This window comes from Microtus pennsylvanicus, chromosome 1 (assembly GCF_037038515.1).
Source record: "Microtus pennsylvanicus isolate mMicPen1 chromosome 1, mMicPen1.hap1, whole genome shotgun sequence".
Taxonomy (NCBI): domain Eukaryota; kingdom Metazoa; phylum Chordata; class Mammalia; order Rodentia; family Cricetidae; genus Microtus; species Microtus pennsylvanicus.
In genome coordinates, this window is record NC_134579.1 from 161826532 (window position 1) to 161853595 (window position 27064).

Genomic DNA, 27064 nt, shown 5'->3' on the forward strand with positions numbered 1-27064 from the left:
TATGAGTGATGCTAATATAGACAAATATGGATTTTTCACAGGAATTACAGATTCTTTTCATGATCAGGCCCACTCTATACTAAGCCACTAACAGAATACTTCAAATCTCAGGGAAGCTTTCTTTTACGTCATACATTTTTAAAAAAAGATGTAATAAAAGCCAGGTATGATAGGACACACTTGAAATCCCAGCACACAGGAGCTGAAACACATTCTGCTATGTCTTCACTACAGTGATCACATTATTTTATCTCTACTTCAAAAATAAATACTACTCAAAAAAATTATAATCACTTGATAAAATTGTGTGATTTTTAATAATCCCTTCAGCAGTGCCATTTCCCAATATGTAAATCAAAAGTATACTAACTTATTTTTGCATGGAAAATGATAACAGCAAAATGGATTTTGAAAACTAATGGTTTAAATACAATAAAGCAAACCTGAAAGGATATGGATGCTAATAGTGGTTATCTGTGTACAGAGTATATAGAGTGAACTCTCACTCCCTTTGTTACCTAAAGCCATAACGGAAAATAGCTCTGGTATAATGAATTGGCAAAATACTTTGTTTGTTTGTTTGCTTGCTTTGTTTTTGGTTTCTTGAAACAGCATTTCTCTTTGTAATCCTGGCTATCCTGGAACTCACTACGTAGACCAGATTGGCCTCAAACTCAAAATCACAGAGCCCCAACTGCTTCTGCCTCCTAAGTGCTGGAATTAAGGGTGTGTGAGACCATGCCCAGTGCAGCTGATAATACACTTCAAAAGAAAATCTCCCCTAAAAGTCTATGACAAAAACTACACGAATAAGGCTTCAAAGTGAATGAAAGTTATAAATCTAAAGACAAGATGAACATGGTAAATACTACATTGCTTAATAAACTCACTGGATACGTCACAAGAACTTTACAGAAGTAACTTGTACAAACACTTGTACTATAATTTGCACTAACAGCACATTTCACCATTATTTTCCAGAGTATTTTTTTAATCTCAGATGAAACTGATACCACGTACTGCTGTAAGGCCTTCATTATTACAAATGTTGACATCCGCACTGTACTCCAGTAATTTACTCATGCATTTCTTCTGTCTGGAAAAAAAAAAGACAGTAATGGATAACTAAGACGAGAAACATACAAATGACATGACAGTTATGTATTAAATTACAACTACCAGTATTAGATGATATCTCCAGCCACAACTTTACTATAGCTCCAATATGTAAGTGTGAATACTACTTTAAAATAAAAGAGAAAACTGTTTCTATGACCCAAATGACAAATTAAAGAAAAACTACAATCCGTTTTTCATTTCACTTGGGCAAATTATCATTTAAACTTCTGAGGAATTTCTAGTTTTGACTAAATAAAAGAAATTATTAGAAATGTCTAGTTTTGGCTAACCAAATGGAGTAACAATCTTCATTTGAAATATAAGAAGATACACAATGGACAAGGAAAAATACTATACTGTTGTATTCCTACTTTCATGATTGTAAAATGTTTAAAATACTAAAACAGATTATAAACAAAAAAACAGGCTGGATATATAACACGGTGGTGAAGCATCTGCTTAGCATGTTTGAAACCCTGGGTTTGATCCCCAGTAAGATGAAAAAACATCATCGGAGGATTGGTAAAACGCATATATATGTACCCCTCTCTGCCCACAATTTTTAAAAATTATGTTATGTGGTAAATATATCTAACATACAATTTATCATCTTAACCATTTTTGTTTGATGAATTGACTGATTCTTTGAGACAGGGTCTCAATACACAGCCCTTGCTGGATGGCCTAGAATTCACTCTGTAGCTAGTCTGGTCTCCAACTCAGAGATCTGCTGCCTCTACCTCCTAAGTACTAAGACTAAAGGCATGCCCAGCTGGTCTTAACCATTCTTAAGGGTACAGATCTATATGGTATTTTAATTATCATAATGTCTTCTAAGATTGAAACCTATTCTGTTATCTGTATATACTAAACTTTTCTCATCCACTCATCAGTTGACAGGCACTTGGCTACTCCACATCTGACCATTATACACAATGTTGATATACATATAATGACAAAAATTTTTTGGACTTTGTTTTTGATTGAGTATTTCTGGACATGAAAAGGCTAGATCATACAGCAATTCTACTTTTAAATTTCAGAGGCTCTATCACATTGTTCTTCACAGCAGCTTTACCTAATCTTACATTGCCACCTACATGGGCTCCAATTTCTCCACAGCCTGGCCAACATCTTGTTTCACCATTTTATAGTGGAGCTGGTACAATGTTTTACTTTATAGTGTGTTTTTTGATAGTCATCATTTTATAGTGGAGCTGGTACAATGTTTTTGCTTTATGGTATGTTTTTTGATAGTCACCATTTTATAGTGGAGATGGTAACTCACTAGTTCTCCATTTCCCAACTACTGATGCTAAGCATCTTCTCATGTACTCAATGAACTTTGTGTGGCCTTGAATATGTGTCTATTCAAATAAGTCTTCTGTGTTTCTGAACTACCTACCCACTTCATTTTATAACTTAATCCAATCCTAGTTACTATCTAATATTTATCGTAAATTCACCTTCATTAATAATACCTGCTCAAGATTTTTATGAACCACATATTTTCTAAAGATTCATTTTCTACTGGTATCCCTTTGGCAATCTACTTAGGAGACAGACAGACAGATAACTAATATATATTCAGCACTGAATTGAGGAGCTATGATATAACCTGTGACATGAAGCTATTTATAATCTAATTGAATAAGTCATAATATAGTATATCATGTATGTATTATATGATGGATATAGTATTATCATACAGTACTATACCAAACACAATATATGGCATACAGAGTACATAACAGATTTACTCAACTAGTTCAACAACTTTTTGTGTCATGTTTAATCATGTTAGTGGTAACATAGCCAGTTATACAGAAAATCTTACTAAAACTTTATCAATTATTAATAAACATTCAACCTGAGAGGAAATAGCTAGCACAGTAAAACCACTTTTTTATTTTGATTTTTGCTCTTGAAACAAAGTTAAATATTATTTAAAAATCTGCATTATACTCAAAGAAATGGAAAGTAAAGCTGTGAATAAATGTTGAAGTTTACATTTATTCTTACTTACAAGTTTTATCTAAAACTTTGTTAATGAACATCTGAAAGTGCGACAGTGTCTTCTCTATATAACATTCCATATATAACATCTGCTGTGTGAAGGTGTCTTCCATATATAATAAGGAAGCTACTATCAACAATATGACTGCCTAAATAAGACCGCCGTAACACCAACACCAGTTGACATGACAATGTGCATGGGAAGTTCCACAGTCTCACCCCAGATGAAGAGATACAGGTGGTCGATGCCTGCTGAGAGAGAACCAGTCTCCCAAAGAGATGAGTTCCCACAAAGACCACAAGTGGTCAGCACTGAACAAACATGCATACAGTAAAGCAAAATGAACTCAGTAAACCTACTGAGTTTGCTCACAAAACTTCCTTACAGCCTGATCCAGGACTAGTTACTATTATATACATGTATGTATATATTACATATATTCATACATACAACAATAATAATTAAGAGATCGTGAATTTATTAAGGGAACAGGAGGAATTGGAGGGGAAAGAGAAGGGATGGGAATGATGAAGATATAGTGTACATGTACGAAATTCTCAAAATAATAAAATTGTTGTGGGATAATTTTTTCACACACTATCAAGATGTGTCTGTGCCAAAGCACCTTCTGATTGGTTTAATAAAGACCTAAATAGCCAATATCTAGCAAGAGAGAATAGGAGGGACTTCCCACCAAAGGTATGAACTCTGGGAAGGAATCAAAGGGGCAGAGATCCACCAGGGAGATGCAAAGGAAGTTGGATGTATACTATATTGAGGAGAGGTAACAAGCCATGTGACAGAGCATAGATTAGCATAAATGGGTCAATTTAAGTCATGCGAGCTAGTTGAGAACAAGCCTAAGCTAAGGTCAAGCTTTCATAATTAATAATAAATTTCCATGCCATTATCTGGGAGCTGGTGTTCCAAAGAAGTCCAACTACGGTTATTAAATTTTAAAAAAAATCTGTTCCAAATGTACACTTATGACTATGTCCATCCAGATGGAGTTTTAAAACCAGTTCAGAATCCAAAGCAGACCACTGGCACAGCTTCAAAACAAGCAGTCAGGTGGAAATGGGCCAGGGAAGCAGACCTGAGAAAGCATTTAAGGCAGGCTGGTTGAAGAAAAGTAACAACCTCTAATGTTCTCCCCTTCAAACACAAATCACAGAAGGTACAGGACAAGATGAGAAAAATTTATTGTGCCTTTCTTATTTAATAACCACGATCACTACTTTCCAGTCTCTGTCAAAACAACCAAACAACTGAGCAGCTCTTTTGCTAAGATTTACAGCTAAAATACTGATGCAAGTTTGCTCTTTATGAACTCATAATTTACCCTCCAAATACTCTTAAAATCGTGTTTCAAACCTGACTAATCTGTAACCTACAGATAAATGATAATTTCAAAGTCTTTCCTTTTAATATTTCATATAATGGGGAGTAGGCTGGATCTCCTACATAAAGAAACAACAATTTTCCTGCGCATATACTTCAACAATTACAGGAAGCTTCTAGTGATCTAAATGACACAGGGTGCTAAAACAAATTAATGGGACTTATTAGAAAGGAGATTTGGGCATGATGGCTCTCGCCTACCAATCCTGCCACTTAGGAGGCTGATGCAAGAGAACTGCTGAAAATTCAAGCCAGCCTGAGCTCTACAAAAAGACCTTGTGTTTAAATGGCAACACTAATGGTGACAGGGGACATACGAAAGCTAAAGCAGGCCAACGGGCATATATTATCCATTTCACAGCAACAGGTGACAAAGCAAAAGAAAGCAAAATAAACCAGCCAAAAAGACAAAATTCTTACATGATTTATACTTCAACATGGACAAATTTAACTGCAATTATAGTGTAAAGCTATTTCTGGAAATGCAAGTGACTCCAGAAGAGCTGAATACTCAGTCATTTATCAGCCACTTAGTAAGAACTTCCATATTAAACAAGGGAGCCATTCAATAAGAAATAAAAGTTAAGATATTTACTGAATGTCACGGCATTCTTGGTAGACATAGGGAGTCTGCACCTTCTCATCTTGCTGATTGCTAAGTGAATTATGTATTATCTGCCCTACTTCTGAACCTTCAAAATGTTAACTTTTTCAATTACTATTGACAAGAATGATTAAAAAGTACCTTGCATGTTCTACTTAAAAGGGCTTTATCTCAGAAGAACACCAAGACCATCCTGTCTTTCAAACTTGACACCTATTCCTTGATCCTCACACATTGTGTCTAAGAGAACTTTTTCATCCCTCCCATGCACCAAGCTATCCTTTCCTTTGTAGCTATTGAAAAATATTCTAAGATATATGACCATTCAAAAAAGATCTCTGCCATTATCCTTCCAATATAACTAATGTATCTAAAAGGTGATAAATAATTTATGACTTTGGATGTGACATATTACAATATATAGTTGTCTAATTGGTACTTTGTTACCTATCAAAAAGTTACACAATCAGAGGGTGCTAGACAGATGACTCAGAGGTTAAGAGCAATGGCTACTCATCAAAAGGTTGTGAGTTCAATTACCAGCAACCACATGATGGCTCACAGTCATCTATAATGAGATCTGGTGCCTTTTTCTGGGCAGAACACTCTATACACGTTAAATTTAAAAAAAAAAAAAGTGGTGCATAGAAATAATGTGCAAGCAAAAAAAAGAAAAAAACCACCCACATAAAAAGGTATACAATCAAATGACGTGGAGCATACCAAATAGACTTTAGACCAAATACTATACCTTTTCCCTATCTGACCTTGATAGAACTATGGTTCACATCATCTTGGTTCAATATACATAAACTTATATAAAAAAAAACTTTGGCCTCAAGTTAATTAGATGGACAACTTTATCTCCATAGCTATTTCACATATGTAGCTATGTCAACTGTATGAAATTCCTGTTCAGAAAATAAAAATATCTGTAAGATTAATTAAAAGATACACAATAGGAAGTATACTGACAGAAAAAATTTACAATGTCTGAAAAAGATTTACAAATCTAAACTCATCAAGCAAGGAATGCTGGGGAACAATCTTTTTATACACTATGAATATGTATTACTCACATTTGTTAATAAAAAGCTGACAGGTCAGTAGCTGGGCAGGAAGTTAGGTGAGAAAGCCAAATTGAGAATGATGGGAAAAAGAAGGGTGGAGTCAGAGGAGATGCCAGCCAGCTGCCGAGCAAGCAGGACATACATACAGAAAATGAGGTAATAAGTCATGAGCCACATGACAAAGCAAAATTAGAAATATAGATTAATTTAAGTGTAAGAGTTAGCTAGAAACAAGCCTAAGCTATCGGCCGAGCATTTGTAATTCACATTCAGTCCCTGAGAGGGTTATTTGGGACTGGGTGGTCAGGAAACATCCATTTACAAAGGCCTAGATCAAAAACTGCTTGTTTTCATTTTAAATTTTATTTCCATCATTTTAGTATCATTCTTTAATCCAACAGAAGTATAATAAACAAATAAATACCAGTGTGTTCTAAATTGTTTTCTATTGCTGTGTTAAAATGCTGATCAGTTTTGGGATGAAAGGGTTTATTTGAATTACATGTCTCAGTCACAATCAGTCACTGAGGGAAGTCCAAGCAGGAACTCGGGGCAGGAACTGAAACAGAGACTATGGAGGAGTGCTTCTTGTACAACCCAGGATCACCTGCCCAACAGTGGCACTACCCGTGGTGGGGTGGATCCTCCTACAGTAATCATTAATCAAAAAAATGTCACACAAACTTGCCTACAGGCCAATCTGTTTGAAGCATTTTCTCAGTTGAAGTTCTCTTCTTTCCAAATGACTCTAGCTGTCAAGTTGACAAGGAACTAACCAGCACATGGGATAAAGGCAAAGAGACAAAACACCTACTGAACTACATGGCAGAAAAAGACAAGAAAACACACGCATAGTAGGGCTTAAAATAGCACACAATTGCAATGATATTAATCAGTAATGATCAGAACATTATAGGAAGAGGCCAACAAGGTGCGTCTTTAAGATTTCACATTTTGGAAATACTAGTAGTGTGTTAGTTCTCACAGCTGTGATGGTTAATTTCAGCTGTCAACTTGAAGAGGTCTAAAGTCAGCTGAGAAGCTGCTAGGCATGCTTTCAGGGATTATCTTGATTCATTAATTGCGGTGGAAACCCTGCACCATCTGCGACTGAAATCCTTCCTCCATGCCTATGGATGTGAGGTGAATAGATCCTTCCAGCTGCCACCACCCTGACTTCCATACTATGATAAACTAAAACCCCAAGCTGCTGGGAGCAAAACAAACCCTTTCTCCCTTAAAGCGCTTTTGTCCAAACACTTTATTAGGGCAACAAGAAAAGCAACTAAGATAACAGCTAAACAGGTGGGGACAGAGCTCAGCAGCTGGACAATCTTCAGCAGTGTCAGCAAGTAAATAAATATACTTTAGCATTGAAAACTACCCTTCACAAAAAGATTACTCTTAAACAATTCATTCTCCAACAACTATAAACTGCATAATATATCAATAATGTATTTCCACTAATAAAAATAACTAAATAGTTTTACAAATAAGCCAAGGAGAATGGAAAGATTAACAGGGAAAGAGACAAGAAAAACACCAAGTAGACTGATGGAGGAAGGTCATTGGTTAAATAAAAAGAAGCTGCTTGGCTCTCATTGGTTAGGAGATAGGTGGGAGGAGTAAACAGAACAAAATGCTGGGAGGAAGAGGAAGTGAGGTCAGACTCCGCAGCTCTCCTCTCCTGAGCAGACGCTTCAGAGAGACACCATGCTACCTGCTCCAGGGAAGACGCACGCTATGAAGCTCCGACCCAGGATGGACTTAGGCTAGAATCTTCCCGGTAAGCGCACCTAGGGGCGCTACACAGATGATTAGAAATGGGCTAAATTAATATGTGAGAATTAGCCTAGAAGAGGCTAGATAGGAATGGGCCAAAGCAGTGTTTAAAAGAATACAGTTTCCGTGTAATTATTTCGGGTAAAGCTAGCGGTGCGGGCGAGGTGCTGGGGACGCAGCCCAGCCGTTGCCCCTATTACTACAGTAGACTGTCCATATAGCCAAGTAATAATAAATTTCCATTTACAAGATAAAAACTATCAGAGGAAATTCAATAAATTATTAAATTTTAAAGGGAAAAAGTAAATCCTTAAGAAACTAAAAATAAGGCTCGGTGGTGGTAGTGCACACCTTTAAACCCAGCAATAGGGAGGCAGAAACAGGCAGATCCCTGTGAGTTCAAGGCCAGCTTGGTCTACAAGAGCTAGTTCCAGGACAGGCTCCAAAGCTACAGAGAAACATGCCTTGAAAAACCAAAAAAGAAAGACAGAAGGAAAGAAAGACAGACAGGACGGAGGGACGGAGGGAGGGAGGGAGGGAGGGAGGGAGGGAGGGAGGGAGGAAGGGAGGGAGGGAGGGAGGTACGGAGGGAGGGTGGGAGGGAGGTACGGAGGGAGGGAGGGAGGGAGGGAGGGAGGGACGGACGGAGGGAGGGAGGGAGGGAGGGACGGACGGACGGACAAACAAACAAACGAATCAATAGTTATAATCATTTCTGTAATTTTCTTCAAGACAAATGCAGGGAAGAAGAAAACCAAGAATGTGTTCCTTCTATTTTCATCAGGAGTAATGGTGCACCATTAGAAATAGGAAGCTTACCCATTTCTAGCAGCCAGATGGAGGGGTGTACAGCCTGAAATATCTTGATAGTTAGGATTTGCTCCTTTCTTTAACAGAAGAACCAGGCATTCCACGGATCCACAGCTAAAACAATATTAAAAGACAGTTCAGATACATTCAACAAACAGCAGTTCTAGACAAAATTTAAAAACAAAATCAAACACATTTTTAAGGTCCCAATTCACTCATAACAAATATGATCCTCTACCTTCAAGATGTTACATTCTACTGTGAGTAAAAGTTCAAATAAAGAAAAACAAACCATTAGTTCTGAAAGAAACTATACAAAAATCTTGACTTTCTGGGAGCTAGTTAATCATGAACAATTAGTTTCAAGGCTGCCACCTAAACCCTGAAAGGTCAGTAGGCACCAGGTCGTGGATAAAAACAATACTCCCATCCCAGTAAGAAGAATAAAACCGCCGAGTCCACAGGCATCCACCATGCCCTTTTATCCCTTACAATGGTAAGGCAAAGGAAATGTTTGTGAATGCACTCTACACACATCTAGATAATCTCTATGCCTCACCTAAAATAAGTTATGATCACACAAACATGCGACATGAATTCCACATCACAGCTAACAATTTACAGAGCGAATACACAGCACGCCAAGAGCTAAAGAAGACAAAGCACCCTTGGCTGCCAGCTGCTGTTAGGACAGATTCACGGCTAACATCCCGCTCTAGACCAGAGTTAGTGACAAATATCACAGGCTTACTTTGCTGCAATATGGAGCAAGCTTCTCTTCACACGTCCAAACGCATAATTGACATCAAATTTTGAATTTGACAGGAGTTCAGAAACGGACCTATATCCCCCAGAAATGATAAAAAGAGGAGCTGATATGTAAATAATAAAAACATTTTAAAACATATTAAAACGAGTTAAGAGCTCTCTGCCAACAGTTGTTAATTCCAACAGTTCTCCAGGCGCAGAATGAGAGTTAACACGACAAATGAAAAGCCTGAGAGCACCAACCAAAAACGGGTGCACGCTTACCTGTGCTGGTCAGCCATAACCATTGGCATTAGTGTGTAAACAGCAGTTTCATTATCTGAGTAAAAAAATAAACAGAAAAAGAATTAAAGCTATCTCCTACTTTCGCAACAAATGACACAAATGATTACAGTTTTCCTAGCTGCATGTAAACAGAAAAAATCGGAGAAAGCAAGACCAGTGTAGAAGCAAAACCACTACAGATTTCATGCCACAGAATCCCCCTCTCTCTTGTGCCTGTGCCTTCCACACTGTTCAAGAAAAACTTAGCTTGCCCACAGTCTAAAGAGTAAATCAGAACTAGTATCTCCTGGAACCTGAGCAAGTGACATTTCCAATGAGTTTTTTTCAACATGTTTTACTGTAAGTAGGCATAGTCTGGGAAATCTTTAAGAAATTTAGGACATTTTAGAGCTCCAATTTTAAATACTAGGGTATTAAGAGATATATATGTGCTAAAAATAATTTTTAAATGTTAAATGTATGCCAGATATGGTGTCTCTACCCATCATCACAGTACACAGAGAGCTCCAGGCCAGCCTGGGCTACAGAGTGAAACCTTTTCTCTCAAAAAACAAAACAAAAGCCAAAAGAGGGGGAAAGAAGATTTAAGAGACAGGAGTAGGGGGGCAAAAGAACAAATGAGGGATGAAAATCAAAGGAGGAATGCTGGGAAAGACTCGCTTAAACAGGAGAAAGGGCAGGGAAATGGGGGAGAGGGGAGAGGAGGAGGGCCAACCAAAACCAAGTATGTGTAAAAATGAAAAAAACTAAGGTAAAACCCGAACAAAGTGGAAAGGCGGCTCAGGGTTAAAGAACAGTGGCCACTCTGGAAAGAAGCAGAGTTCAGATCCTGGTACCCAGACCAGACAGCTCACAGCTACCTCTAATTAGCTCCAAGTGATCTGACCTCTGCTTGTCCCTCAAGACCACTCAAACACACGTATGCACACAATCACACACTGTCACAGATGCACAAAAATAAATAAACAAAAACTTTACTAAGGAAGAAACCTTAAATATATACTTATTGCAAGCTGAGCAGTGGTGGCACATACCCTTAATCCCAGCACTTAGGAGGCGGAGGCTGGCGGAGCTGTCAGTTTGAGGTTTATAGAGGGAGTTACAGGACAGCCAGGGCTACACAGAGAAACACTGTCTCAAAAAAAATTTTTTTTTCAAAAAGTGTGTGTGTGTATATATACATGTCTGTGTGTCTGTGTGGGTGTGCTTATTGCTTTATATACTTAAGACATTCATATCTTTATAGGCAAAAATGGGACCCAAAGGTTAAAAATCAGCATCTACAGGGCAGGGAAGATGGCTCAGTAGGCAAAAGCAGCCCCAACACCCACATAAAATAAAAGTGTGCCTGGAACCCTCAGCACTGTCAAACATACAAAGTTGCTGGGGCTTGCTGTCCAGTCTTGTCTCCACATCCAATGGGAGGCTCTATCTCACAGAAATAAGGTGGAACACAAGAGGAAGGCAGCCACTATTCTCCTCTGGACTCTGTGAACATGCCATACACGTATATACATGCACCACACACACAGTCAGTTTCTGACATGCTATACTACATTTATGTTATTTTTCAGTTAGTGTTTTGAGCTTAGTTTTATACATTACTAATGGTATCGTATTAGAGATTTTACTTAGTCTTTAAAATTCTGAGGCTTATCCCAAGTATCTTCCAAAAATTACAATGGAAAGAGAATAAATTTATAATAACCCAGCAACTACCACTTTAATGGATTGGTAACATGAGGTATCATTAGAAATAACTGCTATGATCCAGAGGAGGGCATATTCCCCAAAATGGGCAACCTCAATCTGATCCCAAGAAGACATCTAACAAATCCAAGTGTTGCCACAAATGCATGACCAGTCCTCCTTAAAACTATGAAAAGAAGCCATAAAGAATGACCGAGCTGGGGAAGACTAAAGAATCCAAATAAATGTGGTGCAGTATCCTGGAGTACATGCTAAATCAGAGAACAATGGAGGGCAAGCTAACATTCTAGGGTAGAGTTCATACTAGTATTATGAAAATAGTAATTTCTTAGATTTGACAACTGTACTATAGTAGCCCAAGATGTTGATAGAAAAACTGGATTTTCTGTAAGCCTAATACAGCCAAAAATGATTTTTGTTTATGATACATTTTCTTATTGTGATTAAAAACAAACACTCAACATTAGTCATTTTCAAGCATGATTGTAACCACAGATTTTAAACTTTTTCTAGAAGTTTCTAGAAACATTAAGTCTTTTTGTCTGTTGAGACAGGGTTTCTCTACATAGCCCTGCCTGTCCTGCAACTCTCTATGTACAGCAGGCTAGCCCAAAACTCAAGAGATCCGCCAGCCTCTGCCTCCCAAGTGCTGGGACAAAGGAATGCACAACAGCACCCACCCTGAGACATTGGATCTTGAGAGATGAACCAAACGTGATGTGCTATGAATACTAGCTTCAACAAACCAACTTGAGCTGAGTGATGGCAGTGGTAGACTGCTTACACAGCGCGAGAAAGGCCCTGTGAGCACGAGCTCACATCTGTGAAAGGGAGAAAGAATAAGCATGCACAGGCTATCTGAGAACAATTAAAAATAAATAAAAAGACTACTTAACTCTATTGATGCTAATAATGGCATTTCGACTGTGTTTTAAAATTATGTATTTAGAAATATAGGACTGAATCATATATAAGGAATATAGAAATTTACTAGTATTCCATTATTTTCCTATTTGTGAGTGTATACATGAAAACTAATTATTCATCAACATTCACAAGTTCAATATGCAGATATAATTCTCCCACTGTAAAAATAATACTTTAATAGCGAAAACATATTCTGTCTTTGGGGGGTGTGGGTGAGACTGGGTCCCAACAGACTGGCCTTGAACTCTATGTAGCCACAGCTGGCCTCCCGCCTCCACCAAAGGCAGCACTTTGAACACCACATACAGGAGATCTTTTTTATCATGCTGTCTTATAAAGCAGACATTACAATCCCTGTTTACCCCTAAAATCCAGCCATGCAATGTTGGCATTAAATGACTAATTCCAGAGCCCCAAAAGTACGTATTCTATAAGAGTCGGTGTTCTGGCTACACAATACCCAGAAGGTCTACAATACAATTCCATTCTTAATATATGCACTATATTCGAGTTATTTTATTCATTTCTTTAAAATGTAGATTGAGTCTCAGTCAACTATTCTCACTAATTTCCAGCCAGTCGTCATCAGAAGCTAAAAATAAGTCTCCACTGACATCATGGCATTCTTTCTACAGTATACAGTCTGTGCTTCTAAACCACAACAATTCCAATCAAGTAACTTCGTTACAGTCATAAACAGGCAATACCTGTATTTGTGAATCTCAATGTTTTAATCATGAAAATAAAAGCCTGGCATGGTGGCATATACCTGTAATCTCAGCATTTGGGAGGCTGAGTTAAGAGGATTGCCTTGAGTTTGAAGCCGACCTTTGAGTACCAGGCTGGTCAAGGCTTACACACTGACTCTATCTCAAGAAAACAAAATAAAATACACAACTTACGTGCATCAAAAGGTTTGCATTAATGATATTCATAAATTTTTATTTATATTAAAATTTAGGTGCAGATCTTATATTTTAAGTCATATCCAACCTTAAAAAGATATAGATCATAGCCAGGCGTGATAGCTCACGCTTTTAATCCCATTCAGCATTGAGGAGGCAGAAGCACGTAGATCTCTGTTGAGTTTAATATAAATAAAATCTTAATATAATTAATGCAAACCTTCCAATGCTCACTAATAAGCTGAGGACTGAGATCCTTTCACAGCTCTTGCTTTGGTCAGAAGTCACAACGGGACTTCATTTGAGTACTCTAGCAATGATCATAAAAAGGAAAGCAGTGTCGTTTTAAAGCTAGCAGTTCTCCTGACCATGGTTCAAATATATAGCTAAAATGCATTCAAAGTCTATCTAATTGAACAAACTACCTTCACTGTAAAGCTGTGTAATCTAGTGCTCTCCACATAGAGCACAATATACCTGAGCCTTCCAAAGTTCACTGTGCAGCCACATCGCTGACATAATTCTTTGCCTTCCCTCTTTTCCTCTCACAAAACTTCGTTAGTCCTGCATGGGATGATAACAATGTGCTCTCCATGACTTAGTAGTAATGTCAGGTACCTCTCAGTATCCAAGTCAGCAAATCAAGTTTCTATATATTAGTGCTGTGCAAAAGTTAATTTTAGGGTGAAAGCTGGTTAGAAAAAATCTGATTTAACAACTTGTTCTAATTATAATTAAGACACTTATGGACTGCTAAATTCTAACGTAAAAATAATCTGATTATTTCTTAAATTAAGAAAAATCTTAGCGCTTCTGTTCAGCTTTTTATTATCTGTGTTTGTGTGTGTGTGTGCACATACATGTGTGTTCCTAAGCACACCACTGATTCATCTCACCCATCCCTGAATGGTCTTAAAATGCAACCACAATTTGTGTATTTAGAATGGCCTGGGTCCACAGAAAGCAGGGCTCACAGGGGCTCACAGAGACTGAGGCCACAAGTGTGGATCCTGTATATACCTTATTATTGTACAACTTGGTGTTCTTGTGGGACTCCCAGTAGTGCGAGTGAGGCTGTCTCTGACTCTTTTGCCTGTGCTTGGGACTCTTCTCCTGCTACTGGGTCGCCCACCTTTAATGTTAGGGTTTGTGCACAGTCTTACTGTATCTCATTAGGTCATGTTCGGTGGATAGCCCTGAAAGGCCTGCTCTCCTTTTTTTTTCTTAGGTTGTTTTGTTTTGTTTTTTGAAGGGAAACAGAGGAGAAAAAAAATCTGGGAGGGGAGGTGGGAGAAGGTCTGAGAAGAATGGAGGGAGGTAAAACTACAGTCACGATGTAATGTATGAGACAAGAATAAAAGTTATTTTTAAAAAATAATAGCCACAAATAATATAAAATATCTTGGGTTAATGCTAACCAAGGAAGTGAAAGATCTGCATGATAAAAGCTTCAAGGCTTTGAAGAAAGAAATTGCAGAAGATATAAGAATACGGAAAGACCTCTCATGCTCATGGATCAGTAGGACTAATAGCAAAATGGCCATCCTACCAAAAACAATCTACAGATTCAACGCAATTCCCATCAAAATTCCAACACAATTCTTTTTTTTTTTTTTTTTTGGTTTTTCGAGACAGGGTTTCTCTGTGGTTTTGGAGCCTGTCCTGGAACTAGCTCTTGTAAACCAGGCTGGTCTCGAACTCACAGAGTTCCGCCTGCCTCTGCCTCCCGAGTGCTGGGATTAAAGGCGTGCGCCACCACCGCCCGGCTCCAACACAATTCTTTACAGATTAAGAAAGAACAGTACTCAACTTCACATGGAAAAACAAAAAACCAAGGATAGCTAAAACAATCCTGTACAATAAAAGAACTCTGGAGGTATCACCATCCCTGAGTTCAATCTGTACTACAGTGCTATAGTAATAAAAACTGCATAACATTGGCACAAAAAAGACTGGTTGATCAATGGAATCAAATCGAAGACACACCTATGGACACCTGATTTTTGACAAAGAAACCAGAAATAAAATATGGAAAAAAATAAAGCATCTTCAACAAATGGTGCTGATCTAACTGGATGTCAGCATGCAGAAGAACATAAATATGTCCATTAACTATCATCCTACATAAAACTCAAGTCCAAATGGATAGAAGTCCTCAACATAAATCCAGATGCGCTAAAACTGACAGAAGAGAAAGTGGGGAATAGCCTTGAACTCATTGGCACAGGAGACAACTTCCTAGACAGAATATCAATAGCACAGGCAAACAATCAATAAACTGAACTTCATGAAAATGAAAAGTTCTGTAAGGCAAAGGATACCATCAACAGAACAAAACAGCAGTCTAAAGAATAGAAAAAGATTCTCACCAACCCCACATCTAACGGAAGGCTAATATCCGAAATATATAAAGCACTCAAGAAACTAAACATCAAAATAAAAAAAACAACTTTAAAATGGCATACAGATCTAAACAGAGAATTCTCAACAGAGGAATCTCAAATGGCAGAGGAGCGTTTGAAGAAATGTTCAACATCCTTAGTCATCACAGAAATGCAAATCAAAACAACTCTGAGATTCCACCTGTCAGAATGGCTAAAATCAAAACCACAAGTGACAGTTCATGCTTGAGAGGATGTGGAGCAAGAAGAACACTCCTCCATTGCTCATGGGAGTGCAAACTTGTGCAACCACTTTGAAAATGAGTATGTGGTTTCTCAGAAAATTGGGAATCGATCTACCTCAAAAGCCAGCTATACCACTCCTGGGCAAGTACCCAAAGGATGCTCAAGAACACTTGCTCTACGCTCATAGCAGCTTTATTCGTAATAACCAGAAGCTGCAAACAACTCAAATGTACCTCAACTGAACAATGTGGCACATTTACACAATGGAGTATTACTCAGCTGCTAGTAACAATGGCACCATGAAATTTACCGGTGAATGGATGGAACAGGGAAAAATTATCCTGGACGAGGTAACCCAGACCCAGAAGGACAAACATGGCATATACTCACTTGTAAATGGATATTAGCTGTAAAGTAAAGGACAATCATGCTACAATCCATAGACCCATGGAAGGTACAAGGAGGACACATGGATCTCCTTGGGAAAGGGAGACAGAAGAGATATTGAAGGTGGAGGAGATTTGGGAGGGGAACAAGAACATGAGGGATCAGGCAGAGAGGGAACAGAGGGAGTGAGTACTAGGAGAGACAACTGGAATTGGTGGGGCATATCGGGGACAAGCTAGAAACCTAGAGTAATGGAAACTACAGGAATTTTTGAAGGTAACCGCTGCTAATGAAGGATATCCTAGCAACGAGAGACACGAAGCCTGAACCGGCCATCTCCTGTGACCAGGCAAGACTACCAGCGGAGGGATTCGGACACCCACCCAGCCACAGAACCTTCAACCTACAATTTATCTTGCCTACAAGTTGTGCTGGGGTAAAGGTGATGCAGAAATTATGGGCGTGGCCAACCAATGACTGGTCCAGCTGGAGACCCACGCCACAAGAGGGAACCCATGCTTGTCACTGCCAGTAGGGCCAGGTCCCAAAGACTGGATGGCCCAGAGACTTAGGATAGAACCAATAATATTAGAGGGGAAAAAAGTCAATGTAATGATGCCTAATGATATTCTCCTATACTCATAGACTGGTGTCTCGCCCACTTATCATAAAAGGTTTTATCAAGCAACTGACGAAATCAGGTGCAGAGACCCACAGCCAGACATTAGCCAAAACTCAGGGAAAGGAGGAGGAAGTATTCTAGGGGCCAGAAGGGTAAAGGACATCAAAAGAAAACCCACAGACTCAATTAACCTGGGAACATAGGGGTTCACAGAGACTGAGCCAACAACCAGGGAGCCTGCATGGGGCTGACCTAGGCCCTCTACGTATATGTTCAGTTGTATAGCTTGTTCATCTTGTGGGATCCTAACAGTGGGAACAGGTGCTGTCTCTGGGACCCGTTTTCTCATACTGAATTGCCCAGGCCAGCCTTAATAGGAGGGGAGGTGCCTAGTCGTACTGAAACTTGATATGCCATGTTTGGTTGATATCCATGGGAGGCCTGCCCTTTCCTGAATAGAAATCTAGGAGGAGTGGATGGGAAGTGGGATTGTGGGGAGAGTCTAGTTGGGATGCAACTACTGCAATTGGGATGTAAATGATAATAATTGTTATTATAAATATTTTCTCAATTAAAAAAGTAGAATGCCCTAGATATGATCTACCTGAAGGGCCAAACTAAGAGAATTCAAAGACTCATTCAAGACTGAAAGACAAATATAAAGGAACAAAATGAACAATTTCATTGTAATCAAATGAAGATTTGTAATCAAAGAGAAGATGTAAGCAATAGGCCATTCTTACAACAAGGGGAAACACTTTATTTTTAATTGTAATATTCACGTTTCCAAGCACTCAGACTCCTGACTAGAAGTTCTCAAAAAATAGGTTAAGAAATGGATAATTGAAGTCCTTAAAATGTTGATTATATAATTAAATCCTGTTCATCTTCTGGAATAAACCCTATGGAAGCAGAAGACTAAGTCTTAAATACAAAGCTGCTCCTCATATAGTCAGCAAAAAAAAAATGCAAGTTTTATTTCACGCATCTACCAAATTCTGCCAAATTCAATAAACATATTTATGGGCACACATCTGTGACGTTTTCTAAATGCAAAACAAAATACTGTATGCAATATGTAAAGAAAAAGCTAACATTATTTACTACTGAGAGTGGAATGGCAGATTTTTCTTTATTTTTGTTATCCAACTTTTCTACAATGAAAATATAAAATGAATGAAATTTATACCCTGGCAATGCTGAAGCATGCATGGGCAGCCCGTATATGACGGTTATGTTGAACTTGTCCATATTGGGTTTCATGGTCTAAGTTGATGAAGATGCAGGACGACTGATCAGGTCTCTTCCTCAAGAGGGCACCAGATCTAATTACAGAAGGTTGTGAGCCGCCACGCAGTTGCTGAGAATAGAACTCAGGACCTTTGGAAGAGCAGGCAGTGCTCTTAATGGCTGAGCCATCTCTCTAGCTCCAATGAAAATATACTGAAAATATTATCAGAGCCTTCTGTACCGTATTTACACAAAATACTGGATGCAAGTTAGCGATGCAAATAGCAATGTCAATAAACAGCACACACAGCCTTCTTTAGCTGTCACCAACAGGATGACATCAGAAAATAAGGGAGGCCAGCCCTCAGCGAAGATTCACAGGTGGACGTGGAAGAAAAAGTGGAACCTGAAGTTTACTTCCTAAAATTAGGACTAGTCTAAGCCAGTGCTTCATTCTAGCAAAGTAACAAATACAAAATTACTTTTGAGAAAGGGCTGCCAGGAACTTTCTCTACTCAGAATCACAAAGAATAAAACTTTTCAAGGAAATTATCCTCAAATTCGCCAACTCCACATTTCTTTCACTCTCCATAGCTAAGTGAAACAAAGTTTTAGGAGAAATGGAATAAAACAAACTAAGCAGGGAACGGTAGGCGAATGCCTGGAATTCCCAATACTTGGAAAGGCTGAGGCAGCAGGCTCCCAAGTTTGCAGTCAGCCTGGGCTACGAACATCTCCCACTGCCCCTAAAACAGTCTGACTTCATAAGGCAGAAAAGAAAAGAAAAAATCCCCCACGCTTCCACCCAACTCTTTTATTGGGAGTTTTCCAAAGCTAAAGTCCGGAACAGATCTTTTATTCCTCTGTGTGAATTCACCCCAGTTCTCACCCAGCCCACTCAACACGTACGTCTCCATGACTAAAAGATGAAGGCAGGCATGCCCTACCGAAGGAATGCCTACTACACCAACAGTGCTTCGGAAATACCTGGCTGGTGTCTGACAGCCTTTGTCTATTGCCAAAACAAGAGCGACGCCCCGTATTTAAAAAAAAAAAAAATTACTAGCCAGCCTATCTCATCTGCAGCTTAAGAAAACGCGAGCGCGTCCCCAGCCGCGCCCGCCACCGCACCCCTTCCCGGCGCGGGTGGAGTGGGAACCAACTCCAGCGAGCCGCAGCGCCCCGCCCACGCTCCCGCGCGCCCGCGGTCGCCCACCGCTGCCCACCCCGCAAAGTGCAGAGCGCGTCCTCGGGGCGCCTCACCCTCCGGCAGCTCCACGGTGCGCGCGCGCCGCAGCGAGCGCGTCAGTCGGTTGAGCTGCTCCATCGCTCTCTCCATCCTCGGCGCGGCCTCCGCGAAGCCCCCGCCGCGCCCGCGGCCTCCGCGCCCCGCGCCCTACATCCCGACCCTGGCCGGGCCCGTGGGCGAAGGCGCGAGCTCGCGGCGGCCGGCGCTCGGGAACGCTAGGGTGCTACGCCGAGTCAGTCCGCCGCACCGACGGCAGCCAGCCAGACCGCGTCGGGGGTGGGCAGCGGCCGCCGCCTCCGCTCGCTCGCGGCTTTCCTTCCGCGGCCCCGCTTCCCTCCTGGGCTCGCGAGGCCTTCTGGGAACTGTAGTTCCTGGCTGGCTCGCCACACACCCCGGTGCAGCCCCGCCTCTAAGGTCGCTGACCTGCGATCTGGAAGATCAAGCAACTGCGGAACATAGGAAGACATTCTGGGTTTTCTCAAGCCGCTGTCGTTCTTCCCTGCAAAGTTGTACAAGAGCTTTCTCCCTCAGTTCTAACACACCCCAATAAAGCAGATTAGAGAAGAACCTTATTTGTTTCGCTTGCTGAGTACATTTCTGAGAAGAGAGACATGGCGCTATCCTATACCTTGTTGTGGATCCCTGTTCTTAGCACAGGACATGACAACTTCAAACTCTGCAGAAGATGTGAATGCCAAAAAGGAAAAAAAAAATGTTTATTTGGTAAAATGCATTCTCAGTTTCTATGACAGGTCCCAATGAGAACTACGAAGACTTTGACTTCATGAGTATACCAAGTCATAGAAATGTTCAAGCAGGGCATGGTAACACATACAGGCAATTCCAGCACTCGGGAAGCAAAAGCAGATGGATCGTAAGTGTGAGGTTAGCCTGAAATGGAGGCGGTATGTTTTTTTGGGCCTATCATACGTAACCCAGGTTAGCCTTGATCTTGATATATAGCTGAAATGGCAACATTCCTGCCTCCACCTGCCAGGCGCTAGGATCCCAGGTGCTCAATGCCAGGCCTGGCAGACACAAAACCTCAATTAAAAAAAATTAAGATGGCTTTAAAATGGAAAGATGGCTCTGCAGTTAAAGGCAGAGGCTACTCTTCCAAAGAACCGAATTTGCTTCCCATATGGCCCCACACAGTCATCCAGTATACCCAGTTCCAGGGGATTTGATGCTCTGTTCTGGCCTCCTCCTCAGGCACTGCATGCGAAAGGTGCAGAGACGTACACGCAGGCACGGGCATTAAAAAAAGAGGTTGGGAGAGCAGAAAGATAGGTCAGTGGTTAAGAGCATGTACTGCTCTTCCAGGGTATGGTTCCCAGCATGTACTCCTGGCACCTCAAAAGCTCATTCTAATCCAGTACCAGGAAATGCCCACGCCCCCACACAGATTTCTTAATCAGAACAGGACTAAAGAGATGGCTCAGCAATTAAGAGCAGGTTGCTTTTCCAGTGCCTACCGTGCTGAGCCTAGTTCCAGGGAATCACACGATCTCTTCTGGCCTCTAAAGGTGCTGCATGCATATTGTACACATAGAAGCAGGCAGAGCACTCACACATACAATAAAATTAATAAATAAAAAAATTCAAAGTGGCAAAATTTTGAGCATCTGAAGCTTGAGTCAGCCCAGTCTGTGGAGAAAATAAGAACGGCTAAAATGGCAGAAGACGCAAACTCGAGGGGGAAGCCTTTCTCCTCTCTGTTACCAGGGCCAAGGGGTCTGAAGCAAGCATGACACAATGGAACCGATTTGTCACCTTTCTCTCAAAGAGGCCAGCCATCCCTGCAATGAGCTCATCTGTGTGAGCGCAGATCTTGCCTGCCTACCTGATATATAAAGAAAAATTATTTCTCTGACTTTCGCTGAGCTCAAGTGTAGGCTGTAAAGAGGAAGAAGGAGACTGGCGTGGCTGTCCCTTCCAAAGGCACTTCTAAATCAGTTTCAACCTACAACTAATGTCACTCATGTGTGCTACGTGCTGGAGGCAAACCTTCACCATCTCCACTTAACATGTTGGTTCAGGTGAGAGAAAACCTGTCTGTCAAGAAGTTTGGAAAATCCAAAGTTTCAAAAGAAGGACAAAGACAATAGGCCAACTAGGGTGGGGCTCAAACTTTTCAGCCTCAGCCGAAGTGAAATGCTCTGGCTCTGTTTGTCCTTCTTACATCCCCTAAAATATCAGCTTCCTGTGGTGGGGTGATGTAGTAATATGGAGCGGCGGCAGGCGGGGCTGCGTCCCCAACACCCCAGCCGCCTGCTCGGCTAGCTTTTGCCCCGAAATAACAACACACAAACTGTATTCATTTAAACACTGCTTGGCTCATTTCTACCTAGCCTTTCCTCAGCTAACTCTCGCACCTGGACTAGCCCATTTCTTATCATCTGTATAGCGCCCCTAGGTGCGCTTACCAGAACGATTCCAGCCTCTGTCCATCCTGGGTCGGAGCTTCATAGTGTGCGTCTGCCTGGGAGCCGGAGAGGAGAGCTGTCGAGTCTGACCTCACTTCCTCTTCCTCCCAGCGTTTTGTTCTGTTTACTCCTCCCACCTATCTCCTAACCAATGAGAGCCAAGCAGTTTCTTTTTATTTAACCAATGACCTTCCTCCATCACTTCCCCTTTTTCGGTTTAAACAAAAAAAAAAGGCTTTAACTTTAACATAGCAAAATTACATATAACGAAACAGTTATCAAGTAAAAGTTACAATAATCTTTATCATAACTAAGGAAAACTATAACTATAACTAACTATTCTTAACTCCATCAAAGACTCCAGAAAGATACAATACTACCTAAGCAAACAAGAAAAAAGCAACTTTTAAAACTCTATAAATGACAGAGACATTTCGCTGCCTGGACAGTCACCCAAAGTTCCTCTGTCCTGTTGGGGCATCCATCTTCAGCCTTCAGGCCCATGGTATCCAGCAGACCATAAAGCAGGAAAATTCAAAGTCAGTTCAGTCACTATCTGTTGTGTCCTGCAGAATGTCTCTCAGACTCTTTCATGAATCAGGAACCCCAAAAGATCATCTCACCTTAGGCAAGTTCAGTAGTCCTCTCTCTGTGGGTTCTCTGTGTTCAGTTTATGCAATAGTCCAGGCAAGAACAGTTCCTTGCCCAAATGGCTATCAAACTCCATAAGGATCCTCTTCTATGCCAATCTTCCTCTTGAAGTAGATTGGTGCTGCCAGGAGCAGAGTGTCTCATTGTCATGAAACGTCCTAAGTTATTAAAACATTAAATGTCCTATTCTGTAATCTTTGAAAGACATGAAGAATGTCTATCTAAAATATATCTCTATATATCTAGAAAATCCAACTAACATGACTACAAGCTTTACTATTATCGATGATTATCCATTAACAACCTATATTTCTTAATTATACAGTACATATTTAAATGAACTACACAATCACAATACCTTAATCAATATCAGAAATACATATACATATAACAAAATTGACCTTAAAATCCATACCAATGCAAATTATTCATACCTATATCATTTCCCTTTTTAAATGTAAAAGAACATTTATAAACAATATTTTGGGAACATGGGCGCAGTTTTTTCTCTCCAAACTGCTTCCTGCTGAATGGGGGCATCGTTAATTAGGTCTTTCATGGTATAACCTGTGTGCTAGTTTCATCTCAGTTGGCAGTTGAGCGAAGCAATTTTCTGAAGATGTTCACAACAACCCTTCAGGAGGGCGTGGTCCATCATACCAAATCGGGATAGATGCAATCCACAGGGTCTGGTCCTCTGTGAAAACAAAAGAAGACCCTCTCCAAAGCATCATATCCTTAGACCCAAATTCTGAAATCATACCCTCATGATATCCATTCTGGTTCCACTTGGCAGCCCATATAATGAAATGTCTCTCTGTACTTAGCTCCTTCACAGTCAAAAATTTTAAAGAAAACACAATGTACATAATCCAGACTCTCTGTGAATTTTCCATTTTTACGTGGCTTATTTTTACTCTATTACTTTACTTTATTCTGTCTCTTTTAAAGACTTTACCTTTTTTTTTAACATTGACTTTATTTTCTATATTCTTTTTCTTCTCTCTCCCAAGCCTACGTACATTCATCCAACAGTGTGACTCATTTAGTGGTCTGAATCTGTCCGATTGTGAATCTGCAATTTTTTACTATCCAGGAGCACTTTTGATTTGCGCCTTTAAATCACTAGGCGCTTTAGAATCTAAACTGTGACATTCCTAGGTTAACTTTTTGCTTATTGAGCGTATATCTTTGACCTGGAATAACTCTGTAGGCCAGGCTGTCTTTGAACTCTCAGAGATCTGCCTGTCTCTGCCTCCCAGGCATTGGGATTAAAGGTGTTTGCTACTACACCTTGAACTCACAGAGATCTGTTTGTCTCTGCCTTTTAGGCACTGGGATTAAAGGCGTGTGCTACCACACACAACAACTCTCTTCCTTTTTTTGTTTTTTACTTTTAAGAAGCTCAACTTTTAGCTTGTATATATTTTTAACACAATTTAAACCATTCAGAAATTTTCTCTGTCTTTGAATCTCTCTTTACTGTATATCTCTCTTTTTCTGACCACATGAGCCTTTAATTTACCAAGCAATCTCAGTAGGACTAAAGGTGTGGCTTTGCTGGCTAGATGTAGCCCATTCCTTAGCTTTCCAGCCTCATAGCTGAGGTACTGGCTGTAGCTGTGTTTACTGCGACAACTCTATGGCATTTCAAGGTCCCTGCCAGCAAGTGAGCTTCTGCAGCCTGTGCTTGCAAACCGCACGAACCGCTTGCATAAAAGAGTCAGAGTTTGCCCTGGCAGGACAGCCCAGAAAGCCGGCATTTTTAAATGGCGCGGCTTTTTTCCTGCTACAGCTGAAAACTGAAAAGCATGTGTTCAGCTTTTCGTCAACACCATTTAAGTGTTTCGTGGCAGGACCTCTTAATGAGCTGCAGGGTTTTTCAGCTAAAGCTGAGTCAGGAAGCCTCTCTTAGATGAGAGCATTTGCTTGCCTCTAGCAAGCAGAGTAGACCCGAGAGAGTGCTGCTACCAAGAAACCATGCACAAAGCTGTCATTTTGTTCTAGAATTACTTCCCAAGCTGTCTCAGGCTTTATGTGGAAGCAGTTGTCCACGTGGGCACCATTTGTAGTAGATATGGGGGCTCATGCCTTTAATTTCAGTAGTCAGAAACAGAGACAGGTGGATCTCTGTGAGGACAAGATCAGCCTGGTCTACATAGCAAATTCCAGGACAGCCTAAGCTACATGGTGAGACCCTGTCTCAAAACAAGATAGATAGATAGATAGATAGATAGATAGATAGATAGATAGATAGATAGATAATAGATAGACAGATAGATAATTATTTCTTCTGTAAAATCCTCCTATAATTGCCTTAGTTGTGTTTTATTGCATAAATAGAAAACTAATTAATATAGTCACTATTTCAGAAAGATCCATTGTATAAAAACAAGCAACCAAAGGTAGACGATATCAAGAGATTAAAGATAGAAATGGACAAATTCAGCATTGCATTAAATGTTGTTTATTCCTGGGCAGTGGTGGCACACACTTTTAACCCCAGCACTTGGGAGGCAAAGGCTGTTGAATCTCTGTGATGTGGCTTCCTTTGGAATAAGGCAGGTCTGCTCTTGGAAATGCAGAAAATGAGGTCGCTTCAATAGCCTACTCCCATCACCAGACACGCACCTACTGTGTTTGGCGGTTATGGCTGCCTAGAAGGGCCAAGAGACCTCTGCCTAGCTTAATGCCTGTGCTTCCAACCGTATCTTAAGGCAATCTGAAACTCCCAGAAAACTTACAAAGTGCCTTGGGGATATTTTTCACAGCACTCACTCCTAAGCCCAAAGACAGACCCAGCAGCTTTAGTTATTAGGCACTTAAGTTTGTAGACACGTGCCCACTCCATTTTGGAGTTGCATATGTCCTGTGGAATTTCCCATTCCCCTGCGGATGGACAGTACTAGCCATGAGTGACATTTCCGCACCCTATCCCAGGAGCCATTCTTGAGCTGGTCTTCATCTTTGATCCAAACCAGGTATTGGTTTCAATATTCACATTGTTTTTTTCTGAACCCTTATGTGTTTCCTGTGCTCCAAGTATATGAAAGTGCTTGTGGTGGTTTGGATAAGAATGGCCCGCATGGGCTCCGATACTTGAATGCTTAGTGTGGTGGTTTGAAAGAAAATGCTCCCCAAAAGGAGTGGCACCATCAGGAGGTGTGGCCTCGCTGGAGTAGGTGTAGTCTTGTTGGAGGAAGCGTGTCACTGTGGAGGTGGACTTGGAGGTCTCCCTTGAGAGCTGCACTCAGTGTGACAGTCAACGTCTTGTTGCCCGCAAGATGTAGGGCACTCGCCTATTTGTCCAGCACCATGCCTGCCTGCGTGCCCCCATGCTCCCCGCCGTGACGATAATCGACTGAACCTCTGTACTGTTAGTGAGCCAACCACAATTAAATGTTTCCTTATTGTTGGGGACTGCAGACCTTCAGACCCTGAATTTTCTGTGACTCTTTGCCTGCTGAAGTAAACAGCTTGTTTTCCTGTGCTTGCAGCTGCTTTGGGCACAAGACCCTCATGAGTTCCCGATGGCAGGGGAATGGTTTCTGGTGGGCTTGCAGCTGAACAATCCAGAGAGCTAGAGTGTGGCTATTAGTCAAGGAGAGCCCTATATAAGCTGCCTTGGAACACAATAAAGGGGGTATTCTTGTTTAAAGGAGGACTGTAGGGATAAGTCCCGCCCCTTGGGGGGCGTGTTCGCCTCGGGCTAATGTCTGCCTATAAATTTGGCAAGCATGCTCCCAGCCATAGCTTCTGCTTTCCTGGTCTCCGCGGGAAAGGTGGTTCTGTAAGTCTATTTCTACATTAAAGCTAGAGATATATATTTTTTTACAATCTGTCTGCATTCATTTATGCCGTTACAGAGGACCTCTCTCTCTCTCTCTCTCTCTGTGTGTGTGTGTGTGTGTGTGTGTCTGTCTGTCTGTCTGTCTGTCTGTCTGTCTGTCTCAGTCTCCAGCCCCTTGCCCGACTTGTGAACTGTCCCATGGTAGCCAGGCGGGACTATCCACTTTATAAGAGTTGTCATGTCATCAATCTGACTACAAAGCAAGGCCAGATCGGGCCCCCTCTCCTCTATTACTTAGGGTCATAGCTGGGTCATCTTGTGGATTCCTGGGAATTTCCCTGGTGTCAGGTTTCTTGTTAGTCCCATAATGGCTCCCTGAATCAAAATATCCCTTTCCTTGCTCTCATCTTTGTCTTTCCTCCTTCTCAACTATCCCATTCCCTCAAGTTCTCCTCCCCGCTTCCATCTTCCCTCCTCTTTCCCTTCCATTCTCCTTTCTCGCTACACCCCATACTCCCAATTTTGTGAGGTCATCTTACCTATTTCCCCTTTCTAAGGTGGATCTAGTATGTTTTTCTTAGGGCTCACCTTGTTACTTAGCTTCTGTGGGATTATGGACTATAGACTCATTATCTTTTGCTTTACAGTTAGTATCCACTTATGAGTATATACCATGTTCATCTT

The 27064-nt window shown here is 40.7% G+C and overlaps 1 protein-coding gene across 1 annotated transcript in view; it reads right to left on the reverse strand.

The window, feature by feature from the left end:
• The window catches only part of Hace1 (HECT domain and ankyrin repeat containing E3 ubiquitin protein ligase 1), a 106191-nt gene extending 86440 nt beyond the window's left edge, over positions 1-19751 (reverse strand). The window contains exons 1-5 of the mRNA XM_075944229.1: positions 19528-19751; positions 9836-9890; positions 9555-9644; positions 8813-8917; positions 1021-1096 (exon numbers count right to left, since the gene is read on the reverse strand). Of these exons, the coding sequence (XP_075800344.1) occupies positions 1021-1096; positions 8813-8917; positions 9555-9644; positions 9836-9890; positions 19528-19603 (402 nt within the window). The 5' untranslated portion in view covers positions 19604-19751. The remainder of the gene's footprint in view (positions 1-1020; positions 1097-8812; positions 8918-9554; positions 9645-9835; positions 9891-19527) is intronic.
• Between the last annotated feature and the right edge of the window lie 7313 nt (positions 19752-27064).